This window comes from Lepidochelys olivacea (assembly GCF_965140295.1).
Source record: "Lepidochelys olivacea isolate rLepOli2 genome assembly, chromosome: 12".
NCBI classification, from domain to species: domain Eukaryota; kingdom Metazoa; phylum Chordata; order Testudines; family Cheloniidae; genus Lepidochelys; species Lepidochelys olivacea.
The window spans coordinates 10479543-10494175 of NC_140422.1; the positions used below are offsets into that span (position 1 = coordinate 10479543).

General features: G+C 39.4%; 1 protein-coding gene across 2 annotated transcripts in view; it reads right to left on the minus strand.

Moving 5' to 3' along the window:
- Positions 1-14633, minus strand: part of NFATC3 (nuclear factor of activated T cells 3) — a 140657-nt gene that overhangs the window by 41638 nt on the left and 84386 nt on the right. For both annotated transcript variants that reach the window (XM_084644227.1, XM_084644226.1), the window contains exons 4-6: positions 6400-6599; positions 5135-5307; positions 4161-4301 (exon numbers count right to left, since the gene is read on the minus strand). In XM_084644227.1, the coding sequence (XP_084500353.1) occupies positions 4161-4301; positions 5135-5307; positions 6400-6599 (514 nt within the window). The remainder of the gene's footprint in view (positions 1-4160; positions 4302-5134; positions 5308-6399; positions 6600-14633) is intronic.

Consider the following 14633-nt stretch of genomic DNA (forward strand, 5'->3'; position numbering starts at 1 on the left):
AACATTATACTGTCATTTCATTATTCCCCAAATTAGTTAATTCTGTATTTTTAAATTAAAATTGGTAAAAGGCGATCTATATATTATAGATATGGAACTGCTGAACAAGGAGACGGGCATGTGAGTTAATGAAGTCACTGTCAGGTCTTTAATATTTAAGCAACAGCAAAGCTGGATGTTTACTGGAAATTAATGACATGCAGGATGAAGTTGACTACTTAACTGGTGATTTTTCAAGGAGCACCCTACAAGTCTGTTAATATTAAAATACTTTTTGAGTCATCAGTTTGGTTTTGTGTATGATACCACAGATTTGAATCACGTACTTTATTTTACAAGGCATTTAGAGATAATTTAAGCCCTGTACAAGAGCTAGATTTTTCATCTTTCCCCAGACAGCCTATTGAAGACAAGGCACAAAATCATGTTGGCGGAAAGGCAGAATTTAGTTTATGTTCTTATGCCCTGATTGGTTGCAAAATTCACAAACAGTTTTGGTTCAGCTGAACAAGAAACATCGAATTCTAGTTGCATATTAACTGAAGAATGAGGAGCAACCAGCCAAAGGAGCAGTCCAGAATGCCCAAGATGGTGGTACCCTCCTCATTACTTTTAATCCACTGAGTAAGGCACTTACCCAGGAATATGGGAGGCCTGAGTTCAAATCCCCACCTGCCTGATGTGGAACAGGGATTTTAACTTGGGTCTCCCAGACTGCATAAGAGAACCTTAGCTGCTGGGCTATGAGATATTCTGGTGTGGGTCTTTCAATCTCTCCTGTTGTAGCTCTTTCACTTGTATAAGTAATTGAGTAGTCATTGGAGCAGGGACTTGAACTCTTGTCTCCCACATCCTGGTGAGTGCCCTAAACATCAACTTATAGAGAAATTCTCACTCTTTTTCCTTGGTCCAGTGACTATTCAGTCAGTCATTTTGAATGTTTGTGTGGGTATCAAACACAGGAAGAGTGGAAAGATAGATTTTTAAAATAAGAAAATGAGTTTGTAAAATTACAAACAGTACTGGGTCTCAGGATCAGATGTAGTATCTGAAGCTACTTTTTAGTTGATGATTTTTCAAGTTGTTAGAGTCCCTTTTTGGGGGGGGGGGGGGAGAAGGGGAGACAGGAGGAGAAGTAGCCGGGAAGGTACAGCAAGATTGCTCCCTAATGTAAAGACACGTTATCCAGAACTCTTGAACCTCCCTTGAATTAAACAACACAGGATAAAGCTCAAACCAAAGAACAGAAAAGTTCTGCAAAACTAAATAAGCCTTCTAAAAAGCTACTACAATTATGCCAAACACACAACTGCTTCAGGACTAAAACAAGAACAAGAACAGAAACTTGTTTTCTTTACATAAGTTTTAAACTGCAGCTTTCATTTCAGGTAGTTACTTCAGTAATATACATCTGAATATACTATATTCAGTCAAATCTGCTTACCCAACCCTATAGGAAGTAGGCTCCAAAATTTCCCACTATCAAACTTAACAAAATCTGCTAGCTACTGTAGGTTAATTTGTTACTATTATATATTTTATGAGAGCAATTTGAAATTTTTCTAAAGTACATGAACTAGAGTTTTGTGAAGAAAAAAAACAGTAAATGCCTTTAATAAAAAGTATATTAAACTAATGAATATTTGTAATGTAAGCACTTCAAATGAACTTTAACAATATAAGGCAAGAAATTTGGCTCCTCAGTTCTCAACTTACTTCTGGGGGAATTTTGAGCCAAAAAATTAAAAGTTTTGCACAAAATATTTTAAAATTATGCATATGTTTTGTCAAAACAATATAATCACACCCGTTTCAATTATTTTGGTAATTAATTTCAAAATACCTGTCAGCAAGTAGGTCCGTAACAATACAGATGACAAAAAAGAGTTCCTGAATGTTTTTAACAAATAGATTCCTTACTAGGCATATTAATACAGAACTCTGAGTAATTCATTTTAAACTACAATACAGAAACATATTTCCTGAACCCCTCAGAAGCACTGAGAAGGCTTGGGTGAGTTGGGGTAACGAAGGAGCTGAGGGAGAGGGAAGTAATTGCTGGGAAGGAGCCTGGGTGTGAACCTGCAAGGTTGTTGGGCATGGGTGGGAGAAGTATGGAACAGGTTTTTTGGGGGTGAGTGGGGAGGGACTGTTAGGGAGCCTCCCCCATGCAGACCCTGGCTGACCCCTTAGCCTCCCTCATTCAGTCAGGCACATCTGCCCTGCCCCATGTGTCCTTGCACCCCCATTCAGCCACCCCTTCTCCCCACATCCATCCCTGCACTCCCCTCCCCCATTCAGCCACCCCATCCCTATGTGTTCCTGCATTTCCAATCCCATTCAGCTACTAGCTCAATGCTGTCAACCCACTAGCTTCTGTGCTCCTGCCCCAGTCTGCTCTCCCCCACTAGTCCTTCTGAACTCCAGTCTATGTAATCCCCTAGCAGCCCCATGTGCCCTACTCCATCCATCCAGCTGACCCCATGGGCAGGGCACTCTCCTCCTCTCTATCCATGGCTGGCTGAGCCAACTGCCCACTCTTCTGGTGCCACAGCAGCCCCTGGTGGGCAAAACATGTAACTGCAGTGCCTCTCCAGCAGAATGTATTTTTTGCGGAGAAAAAAATCTGCAGGGGACATGAATTCTGCGCAGTGGCACAGAATTCCCCAGGAGTATCATCTTTATTACTCTGTACACAAGTTGAAACTTTGAGAAAGAATAAATAGGATGTGTACATGTATGATAAATACAAGACCAGATTTTTAGGCACTCATACATTTGCTTGACTCCCTATGCATGCAAATATCCAATATACATGCACAATTTGGGTATGTGTGCAAGCAAGTGGCCACTTCAGCATCTAGCTCTTTACATATGGCAAATACCTGACTTGCGCACACATCTGGCATTGTATTTACCTATGCAACCTATGCACAAGCAAATATATGCATGCAAATGCACATGCTTAACTTTAACAGATAAGCCATATGAACCAGATTTTTAAAGATCTATTGATGCCTTAAGTAATCTTTGGGAAAAAATATTTTATATATAGACACCATCCTTGATTACCAAAATTTATTTTTTTTATCCTCTACCTCTTAATTGTTTGTCATACTTGTATGAACACAAAATTCTCTATTTACCAATTTGTTCATGATGTTTATTCCTGTAGCGGAGGTCTCACCTGACGTGAGCAATTAACACATGGAGGGAGGCCTCATTTCTTGGTTGACAGAATTAGGGTAGTAAATGGATCTTTAGGCTGAAAACAGAACATTTCTACTAAAAAATATAAGTAAACAGGCCAGGAGGCTAAAAAGACAGAATGTCTGAGCCAGCTAAGATAAGAGGGAGAACATCCAAGGACCCATTTACTAACAAAGGACAAGATAAAGTTAAGAATGTAGAGATGAGGTAAAGACTAGGTTAAGCGTGGACAATGCATGGACAGAGCATGCTACACAGGGAATGGTTCCTGTAAAGTAAAAGGTTTGATGCAATGCAATGTGTAAACATATATAAAGCAAGAAGTTTTCTGCATAACTTGGATGTGTGGAATGCCCTGTACCCACCCGCTATGTTTAAGTCTGATCAACTCAGCGTAGCTTGTTGTATGCCAAATCAAGGAATCTGAGTGACAAAATCTGGCGTTAAACTGAGTTTTTTGGATCCCAGAAAACTGGATGAAGTATTTTCCCAGAACTGGACAAGGCGTTCTGGATAAGCTGCATGGAAAAGGTCTCTGAAGGAATCCCAACAATTCATCACTTGAAAGCCTGATATCACAGTTAATTCCTAAGCAGCAATTAAGTCACAGGCAACACATGACTCAAATGGTGAACAAATAACTGGAACAGACATCAAATAGTCCCTGTTATGTTTCATACAAAATTTTTTTCTAGTAAAACACAAGAGAAGGGGAATGCAATGTATAAGCAGCACTTTCTCTACAGTTCCAAGTTTTCAGTGAGGGACCAGTAGGTTTGTAATTATCTTCCTGAGGCAGCAACTGTACTATTTTCATTTATAGCAACTAACCCACAGAACACAGATCACTGATCAAATTGAGATTACAAGTTGTAACGGTTTTAATGTATTTACCACTGAAACATTCATAATTCCAGCAGTTCTTTTCAAAACTAAAAAAGGTAAATTACCTTGTCCTTTTTCAAGAAATATAATTTTTGATTCTGGAAGAAAATTAGATCCAGTCATAACCATTTCATGGCCTCCATTTACTGAACAACTGTTGATGCTGTATTTTTCTATCTGAGGAAGTTCTTGAGCAGATCGCTGAGCTATTTTTAAAAAGGGTTGAAAAAGGAAAAAAAAGTTTCACTACTTCCATATTTTGAGTCAAACAGAAATTACTAAATTAAGGCTGATACAGTAAGCAAGCATGAAACTTTGCAACAGGTTAACTGCATACATTGGATTCACTTTTCAGTTTAGTGAACTCTGTTTAAAATATTTCTGAATTATTTTAAGGTCAAAAGAATTATTAGCAAAAACTACTTAAGATTCTTTATATGACCCATTTTGGTATTCCCATACCTGTAGTTTACAAATGAATACCACAAAGAACTTGAACAGTTGAATTAGAAACACTGCTACGTAGTCTCTAGTAAGGATGTAGAATCTGCCAACTGAAACCATTTATTAGCATTTTTTCCAAAAATAAATGCTTTGACTTTTAAATATATAAATTATAAAGTATTAGGTTACATAAAACCCAAAAATGAATACTGCTGCTCCTATGCAGAAACATGATTACTTCTTTTTACATGAAAAAGTGCATTAAGTACAAATTTTGCTCTTCATAAACTTCCACTTATTTAATGTTAATTTCTTTATTAACACAATTTAACATACTGAAAAGCTTTTAAGGAAATTTTAATACTTTAATTTTACATTTAAATCTATCACATTCCAAGTACTCTCCAAGTATCTTCAGTTAGTAATAGACAGGTTTTACAGTAAATGCACAGAGTTTCAAAAATAATTTCACAGCCATAATATCCCAGTGGATTCTTCTGCCAAAAATTCTACTGAGACATGGAAATGAAAGCTATTGCAACTGTAATTAAGAGATTTTAAATGTGTGCAAGAGACTAATTGTTACAAAACTTACAGCATTCGACAGGTATGGAAGCAATCTGTAGAGACAACACTTTTCCACTAGGCTGTGGGATATGAACACGAAACACAAGTCGCACTCTGGTATTCTTTCTTCCAATATCTGTCTCTCCTTTACGGAGCTCTATATCTGAATTGCGGAGTTTCAAAATACCTGCACAATCAATACTGGAAGATAAAGGGAGAAGAAGGATTAGAAGACAGATGGAGAAAAAGTAGTCAAATATTACTAAATGATCAAAAACATATCCTAAGGGTCTCAGTTTAACTCTCTTGTTAAATTAGAACTAAAAATAACTCTCAATTTTGCTCTGTGCCACTAAGATAGCTGCTACTATATTGTTTTAAATTAGGGCAAAAAAGGAAACTATGGATTTCAGCTGTAAAGTTACATTTTGGGAACTTTAGAGGATTGGGGATGTGACGTTTAAAAAGTAAAAGATCAATTATTTGTATTACAATATTGTCTTCCTGATGACAGTTTTGAAACAAGTTGTTCAGAAGTGACAACCATGTACAATTCTGCATGGGAAACAGTGTCATAAAATGATCAAACCTGCAACCAACTGGCCTAACAAAACTTTCTGAGATTCCAAAATAGCAATTATTGTTTATTTGGAACAACGGTTATATAGTCAACTAAATAATAGGGTGAGAGATACTGCACTGTTATGGGACAACAACTACGGAAGACTACAGAAGGGATTTTATGGAAAAATTAAAATAAAGTTATATACATTAAAACCCATAACTAAATAAACTCTGTTGCTGCATTATATGGTAGTCCCCATTTTTCTTCTAAAAACCCCCAGCATAAAGTATTCTTACTCGTACTGAAAAATTATATGCATGTTTAGCCAAATCAGTATATACACTGAACTTGATTCATGTAAGAAACAATTTATGGTGCTTACTTGGCTTCTAAGTAGTATGGTGTAGCATTTTAGATGGGCTAACAGGTTCCCCCTTTGTTCATTAAAATAGTACATAATCATTCCATTTCAGATTTTGCACAGAGGTCTGAAGAAAAGTTGGGATAATAATCCAACTACAGGTAGCAAAAAGCATTTTTTTTTTAAAAGCTCGCTGGCAGGAAAAACCCTCAGACACTACATACAGTACACAATTAAAAATCAGAGCAATTAGGGCTGTGTCAAGTTACCTTAAAAAAACAAAACAAAACGTTTTCAACCTTGTATTGCTTTGAAAGGAATACACAAATGATTAACTTGCTAGTTTGGGAGAAAAGCTGCTACACACCTGGCTGACATATTATTTTCAGGAAGAAGTGGAATTTCCAGTACTTTTGTGCTGGCAATTATTATCTCTTGGCTAGCAGTAGCAACCGTTTTCCCAGTGATACGGTGCACCTGGTAGAATGCATGAGGTCGTAAGTAGCGATCATCTGCTGTTCCAATGAACATCTGTAGGTTTACTGGCTTCTCGCTGTAGCCTATGAGCTGATAAAAAAAATAGATACAATTCTAAAGCTTTAACTGGATTTTATGGTGTTTGTATTTTTGAGTCAAATTACATTTTTATTTGTATATATAAACACAGAATTATAAAAGGAAAAATATTAAGCTATTAATATTTATTGACAGACCTTGAAACTTTTTCAGCCTCTGACATGGCATCACAAACGATTCTACAAGCAGCAAACCATGTGTAGATTGCTTGTCCTTCAGGACAGATTAGGAGAACAAATATTACAAAGAAGTTTGTTAGGGCTTGTCTACATTGACACACTTAGAAAGTTAATCCAAATTAACCAAAAGTGTGAATTTAAAGTGGATTAGTCAAATTGCATTAAACCTCCACGCGGACATTCTTATTCAGAATTAAATTAGCCTTAATTCATTTCCAAAACTAAATACACTAAGTCAAATGAAGGCCTCTGCAATTCTGAATAAGAGCATAAACCACATTAAACCCGTGTGTGTAACTAATCCACTTTAAATTCACACCTTTGGTTAATCCAGATTAATTTTCCTGAGTGTCCCCATCTAGACAAGCCCTTAGAATGAATGGGAGGATTTAAAGCTCCTTAATTAGTTTTGAATTTTCTTAGAAAAATATTAAGAAGCAAATTATGATTTTGGAGTTTCTTCAGTTTAATAGTTTATTAGTGAGTTTCTACAACTTTTGAATTTTAAAAGCAAATAAAATTCTCTACACTTATGAATTAGTATAGTCAAAATTAACCTATTACTTCCATAGCAGAAAATGCAAAATTAAACGTTTTCATAGTTAGATATTTCAGATAATTGAAGCTATTCCAACAAGAATTTTACCATTTTTCCTATGTAACTTCTATACCAGAGACACTGTTCTTAGCATTTCATTTTTTAAAAATGGATTCAATATTATAAACAAGTTTATTTTCATTAATTTATCTAATTCTACAACATGTAGTAGTAAACATATGTATAGAAGATTTAACTGTGAAGGGAAGTTGACAATTGAAAGTTTTCAAGCACAGAAAACATTTAAAGTAGTAAATTCTTCCTGTGTATCTTTCTTTCTATTTGCAACTACAATGATACTAATAATTTTGAATTTAAAACAAATTTTTGTTGCATATGGTTGCCACATTTAGAAAAAAAAGTGTTTTCTCCAAAGGCTAAATTCACTGCTTTACATCAGTAATAAGCAAAACCTGTGTTTTGAAAATGTAACCACAAGGATCAACCCCATCCTTTTGTTTTAGTGCCTGAAAAAATTAGGAACGTGAATTCAAAGAGTTAGCCATACGTAAAAAAAATCTGGACTCTAAACCTAAACAGTTTAAATTAAAAAGAAAAGGAGTACTTGTGGCACCTTAGAGACTAAAATTTATTGAGCATAGGCTTTCATGAGCTACAGCTCATTTCATCGGATGCATGCAGTGAAAAATAAGTGAGCTGTAGCTTATGAAAAGTTATGCTCAAATAAATTTGTTAGTCTCTAAGGTGCCACAAGTACTCTCTCTCTTTTTGCAGATACAGACTAACACAGCTGCTACACTCTGAAACCAGTTTAAATTAAAGAGACCATAAAATCTGGAGAACTTATAGCATTACACTACCTTAAACAAATTTTAATCCTTATAGCAGTGGTTCTCAGCTTTTCTCTACACCATTCCCCCATCCAACAAAAAATCCTCTCATTTAGCTATAGCCTCCCCTCCATTTAGCAATATGGCAGAAACTGGACCTAGCACCTATATACAAATTCCATTGGATTTACAGTTCTCAAATTGAACTGCAGTTATATTACATCTTGTCTCTCAGAGTACTAATCAGTTTAATCAATTATGAGGCCATCATTCATACTGACACAAAATATGGTGTCTGGAGAACTTTCATGTTTACAGAATTGACATTTAATAAGACAGCCTGATTTTGTAAACCCTTAAGCTTTTGTATGAAGAATTCAGTAGGTTTCTTTCTTCATTTTCAAATGCCTCAGTGCTTCCTTGTAATGGGAGTATATATGCCTGGTCATCCTCTGCCAGCAATCACTACTCCTGTGAAGTAGAAAAGTAGCTGGCAAGCATTCTGGCGTGTGTTTTGGTAGGAGTCTGCCATAGGGAAAAGTTAGGCTTCGTGCACAAAAGAGGGAAGAAAGGGAGGTTGGCTGCTACCTGTTGTGTGGAACAGTTCTGGAAGCATGTATTGTAAATTTAATTTCCCTTTGCGGGGAAAACAGTGCAAGAGAATTGCAGGCAGGTCTGGCAGGGAGACAAAAGGTGCTGTGTAACTGGCTACAGGAAAATGGCAATTTCCATGGGAGGAAAGAGAAGGTTACTCACCTTGTGCAAAGTATCAGAACAGTAGCCATGTTTGCTGCTTTTACAGAGCCAGACTAAGAGTCCTGTGGCACCTTATAGACGAACAGACGTATTGGAGCATAAGCACTTCATCGGATGCACGAAAGCTTATGCTCCAATACATCTGCTAGTCTATAAGGTGCCACAGGACTCTGTCACCTTGTGCAGTAACTGAGATTCTTCGAGATGGTTGTTCATGTGGGTGCTCTACTTCAGGTGTCTTGACACCCTATGCTTGTAATTAGAGATTTGTGGTAGCAGTGCCTGGTTGGGTTGCGCACGCGTGGTAGCAATCTCACACCATTCCAAAAGATTTACAAAGCGGGTGCAGCCAACTGTCTACCTGTTCCTTCTCTACCCCAGAGAATCTACATCAAACTCTGAAGTAGAGGTGAGGAGGGAAGTAGTGGAGCATCCACAGTGACAACCATCTCCAAGAACCTCAGTTACTGCACAAGGTGAATAACCTTCTCCTCTTCTTTGAGGAGAGTCCCTGGGGGTGCTCCACTTTAGGTAATTATTGAGCAGTGCCCCTCAATGGAAGGGAGGGGATTAAGAGGTGCGTTATTGATGGTGGATAACACCGTGAGCCCAAAGTGAACACCTGATGCAGATTGTTGCTCTAGAGATTAGTGTTTAGTAAATGTATGGACTGATGTCCAGGTTGCTGCTCTGCAAATATCAGTGATAGGGACATTGTTGAGAAAGGCCATGGATGTTGCCTGTGCTCTGGTGGAGTGTGCGTGAACTCCCACTGGAGGTTGTAGATTGTGGTTTTTGGTAGCATAAATGGATACATCCTAATATCTATCTGGATAGTCTCTCTTTTGAGATGGTTTGACCCACTGAGTGCTCTGTTTTGGAAACAGTCTCAGTGATTTTCTAAAAGTTTTTGTTCTTTCAGTGTAGAAAGCTAATGCTCTGTGAACATCCAATGTGTGGAGTGAGGCCTGCCTGCCTCCCTCCCATCTGCATGTGGCTTTGAATAAAACACAGGTAAGAAAATGGGTTGGTTCAAATGAAAGGGGGAGGTGACTGGGGAGGAACTTGGGATGCGGTCGTAAGGTTACCTTAAACAACATCCTTTAAAGATAAAGTGGGTGTTCCATTAGGGCACCTAATTCTCCTACTTGTCTGGAGGACGGGATGGCATTGAGGAAAGCCACCTTCATGGATAAGTGCAAAGAAGAGCAGGTTGCAAGGGGTTCAAACAGCTTTCTGATGAGTCCACGTAGAACAAGGTTGAGGTCCCACATGGGTATAGGGTTTTTTATTGTGGAATAAATGTTTTCAATGACTTTAAGGAAGTGTTTAATCGTTGGGTGGAGCAAATATGGTGACCCTCATCCACCTTGTTGTGAAAGGAGGTAACAGCAGCCAAGTGTACTCTGATGGAGTCCTAGTATATAGTCCAGGATCCTCAGTAGGGGAGAAGATTGTGGTAAAAGAGGTTTATCTTGGCACCACATACAGAATCATTTCCACTTATGGATATATGTCTTCCTTGTACTTTGTCTCCGACTGTTCAGTAATATATCTTACTTTCTCAGAACAGGCCTCCTCAACCCCAGTAAGGCATGGAGTAACCAGGCCTTGAGGTGGAGTACTGTGAGGTTGGGATGACGGATGCATCCCACATCTTGATACAGAAGGTGAGGTACTAAGGGAAGGGTTCGAGGCGGTTTCACTGCAATCTGAAGCAGGTATGGGAACCACGTTTGTCTGGTCACGTAGGTGCTGTAAGAATGACCATGGATTTGTCCTGTTTGATCTTGTGAATGACTCTGCTTAGGGGTGGGGTCGGGGGAAATGCATACATCAGTGGTGCCTCCCATTTTAATGAGGTGAGCATTGCCCAGCGAGTGGTGTCTCAATCCCGCCCTGGAGTATGATCATGCTCCCACTGAGTTGCTTATGTAAAACATGCATGTTCTATTGTCCATGAGGATCTTGATGGCATTGTTCTTGATTAGAGGGAGAAAGTGTTGCATGCATTTTGAACTACCCTTAGCTCTAGTAAGTTTATGTGCAGGTTGGACTCTGGTGAGGACCAGCGGCCTTGGACCGTATTATTGAGTAGGTGTGCCCCCTACCTTATTAGGGAAGCGTCTGTCGTGATTGTCATGGTTGGAGTTCTTTGCTGGAAAGGGACTCCTGAACAGACGTTCTTTGGTTGTGTCCACCATGTTAGAGTGTCTTCTACTCTGTGTGGCACTGTGAGGTGTCTGTTGAGAGTGTGCCTGAGTGGCACATATACTGTTCAAAGCCAGGCCTGCAAGCATCTCAGGTGGAGTCTGGCATGTTTGACAACTAATTTTGTTGCCGACATATGCCCCAAGAGATGTAAACACATTCTGGTCAATGTCTGTGGGCTGTCCATCACTGTTGAAATTAGATTGACTAGAGTGAGGAAGTTGTTGGGGCAGTGTTGCTATTGCTGTTAGACAGTTGAGACGGGCTCCTATGAATTCCAACTTTTGTACAGGAACCAGTGGGGACTTTTGCACATTTATCTGCAACCCTAGGTTCATGAAAAAAGAGTTACCGTGCTCTGGATGGCATTTATTGCTTCTTGCCATGTTGGTGCCCTTATGAGGCAGTCGTCTAAGTATGGAAATATCATTACTCCGTGTCTGCGGAAGTGAGCTGCAATGACAGCAAGAACTTTGGAGAAGATCCTCGGAGCAAAGGACAGGCTGAAAGGTAGTAGTCTGTATTGGAATGTTGTTTCCCTAGGGTGAATCTCAGGAATCTTGTGTGTGGCCAAGTGTATGGTAATATGAAAATATACATCCTGGAAGTCGAGGGCCAATCTCCCTTCTCTAGGGCCAGAATTACTGTGTTTAGAGTCACCATTTTGAAATGTTGTGTTCTTACAAATTTGTTGAGTTTGCGTAGATCCGTGATGGGTCTCCACTCACCCGTACTGAAGATTTAGAGCTGTGCGGCATGGGTACAGCAGGTGGCACCACTGTACTACTCCATGCAGAGGTTTTCTTCAGCTCCGTGGGTGCCAAGCTGGAAGGTTTCACTTTACTATGTGAACTTCCATTTGAGCTTGGCCGCATAGGGTCTTTAGCTCTTCGGGAACTCTCAGTACCAGGTGTTCCTGGTGTTGTTGGTACCAGGGCAGATTTTTCAGTTGGAGATAGTTTCTTTTAGGCAATTCTTGGTTCGGGGATTGCTTTTTGGTAGGCTCCTTGCTAGCTGTTGTTGGAGCAGAACCCCTGTCAGAAGCTGCTACTGGTGACCATTGGTGAGGGGGTGTCCTGGACACAGGATCAGAGACTTGCCTGAGGGATTTCTCCATCATGAAGAACTTCAGTTGGAGATCTCAGGCTTTTCTTGCCCTGGGTGCCAGCTTTCTGCAGGATGGGCACTTTTGAGTAATGTGGGTCTCAGACACAATGTGCATAGCCATCAGAGACCGATACAGAGTCTGCAAGTCAGGCAGCATTTAAAGCCAGGTGAGCCAGGCATTCCTGAGAAAGTTGGTCTCTTAGAGAAAAAGACAAGGATAAACCCTGTTTGAGGCTATAGCTGTGTACCTGTCAAAGAAACAGGGGTGGATAGGGAAGATAAAAGGGAAAAAAAATATTTTTTGAATGAAGAAATAAAAGAAATTATAGTAGGGCAAGGGGATAGGGTAGCTAACCACAACTAAGCTAACGCTATCAAGAATAACTATGAACTATCTACTATTACTCTTATCTGAGGTAAGAGAGGGTGCTGATTGCTCTAACTCAAGCCAAAGGCGGTAGAGAAGTAACAGAGACACAGTTGGCTGTGGACCACTATGTAAATGCTCAGAGCAGTGCAAGATGGCTATGATGTGTGCACGGCCCAACCGGGCACTGCTACCACAAATCTCCAATTACAAGAGCGGGTGTCAAGACACCTAAAGTGGAGCACCCATAGGGATACTCCTCAAAGAAGAAAAGCTGAATTCTGGCATACTGGATGAATTCCATGGAACTGCAGAGTCCACAGGGCCTTGACTGAAAAGGGTGGTTTGTACTACTTAGAACTACTCCTTCAGGATGTCTGAAGAGTCAAGGGGGGTTTATACTCAGTTCACATTCTCATAAGGTGTCAAGGTTCCTTCCCCACTCTGAACTCTATGGTACAGATGTGGGGACCTGCATGGAAGACCCCCTAAGCTTATTCTTACCAGCTTAGGTTAAAAACTTGCCCAAGGTACAAACTTTGCCTTGTCCTTGAACCCTATGTTGCCACCACCAAGCATGTTAAACAAAGACCAAGGAAAGAGCCCACTTGGAGATGTCTTCCCCCAAAATATCCCCCCAAGCCCTACACCTCCTTTCCTGGGGAAGGCTTGATAAGAATCCTCACCAATTTGTACAGGTGAACACAGACCCAAACCCTTGGATCTTAAGAACAATGAAAAAAGCAATCAGGTTCTCAAAAGAAGAATTTTAATTAAAGAAAAGGTAAAAGAATCACCTCTGTAAAATCAGGATGGTAAATACCTTACAGGGTAATCAGATTCAAAACAGAGAATCCCTCTAGGCAAAACCTTGAGTTACAAAAAGACACAAAAACAAGAATATACATTCCATCCAGCACAGCTTCTTTTACTAGCCATTAAACAAAAGAAAATCTAACGCATTTCTAGCTAGCTTACTTACTAACAGTTGTAAGGCTGCATTCCTGATCTGTCCCCAGCAAAAGCATCTCACAGACAGATGAACCCTTTGTTCCCCGCCCTCCAGATTTGCAAGTATCTTGTCTCCTCATTGGTCATTTTGGTCAGGTGCCAGCAAGGTTATCTTAGCTTCTTAACCCTTTACAGGTGAAAGGGTTTTGTCTGACCAGGAGGGATTTTATAGCACTTGATACAGAAAGGTGGTTACCCTTCCCTTTATATTTATGACACAAGGTCTCCCCACACAATTTTAAGGACCAGAAACATGTTTTTAAATCAAGAGGTGGGGGAGGGGAGGGGGGAAATCAAGAGCCCTCACAATGAGAGCCCTGGGTTAAGAAAAAAAATCTAATATGCCATATAAAAGTTTGACTAAAGTTTGTGTGTGTGTCCTGCATCACCTGAAAACTCATGATCTTTGGCTATCAAATGGAAAAAACAAAGTCAAGAAGATTTCTTACTGAGAGAGCCATTTACTTCACACACAACTTGTTTGAGCAGGAGTTCTCAGCAACACCACAGAGATAGCAGCAATCGCTGTTATTTGTTAGCTGCCTCATTACATTTCTTCTTTAGGGAAATAAATTTTGATTTTCCTCACAAACAGTAACAAACCTAAATACACACTTAGGAAGCAGAGGTATAAGAACAATGGGGCATTGAAATGCAGAAACACCACATGTAAATAACTAAAGTTGGGACTATGAATGTTGTAACAGATTCAGCTAACCGTATAATTCCTAATGTTTATACAAAACGCAAAGTTGCACAAATATATTAAAACAGAAATGAGTATCAACTACCGTAAAAGACCAGTAGCTTAAAAAGACTTATGGAATCAAGGCCTAAGTGGTTGGGTACTACTAAATTATTCCCAAATAAGCCATGGTTCATAAGTCCCATAAAGAAATGGGCCCTGTGGTAGCACAGGATCCCAATGAAAGGGGGATGGCCAAAAGTAAAGACACCAACCAAAACAGACTTGAACAGCTGAGACCTGAAGCAGCAAGCAAAGAT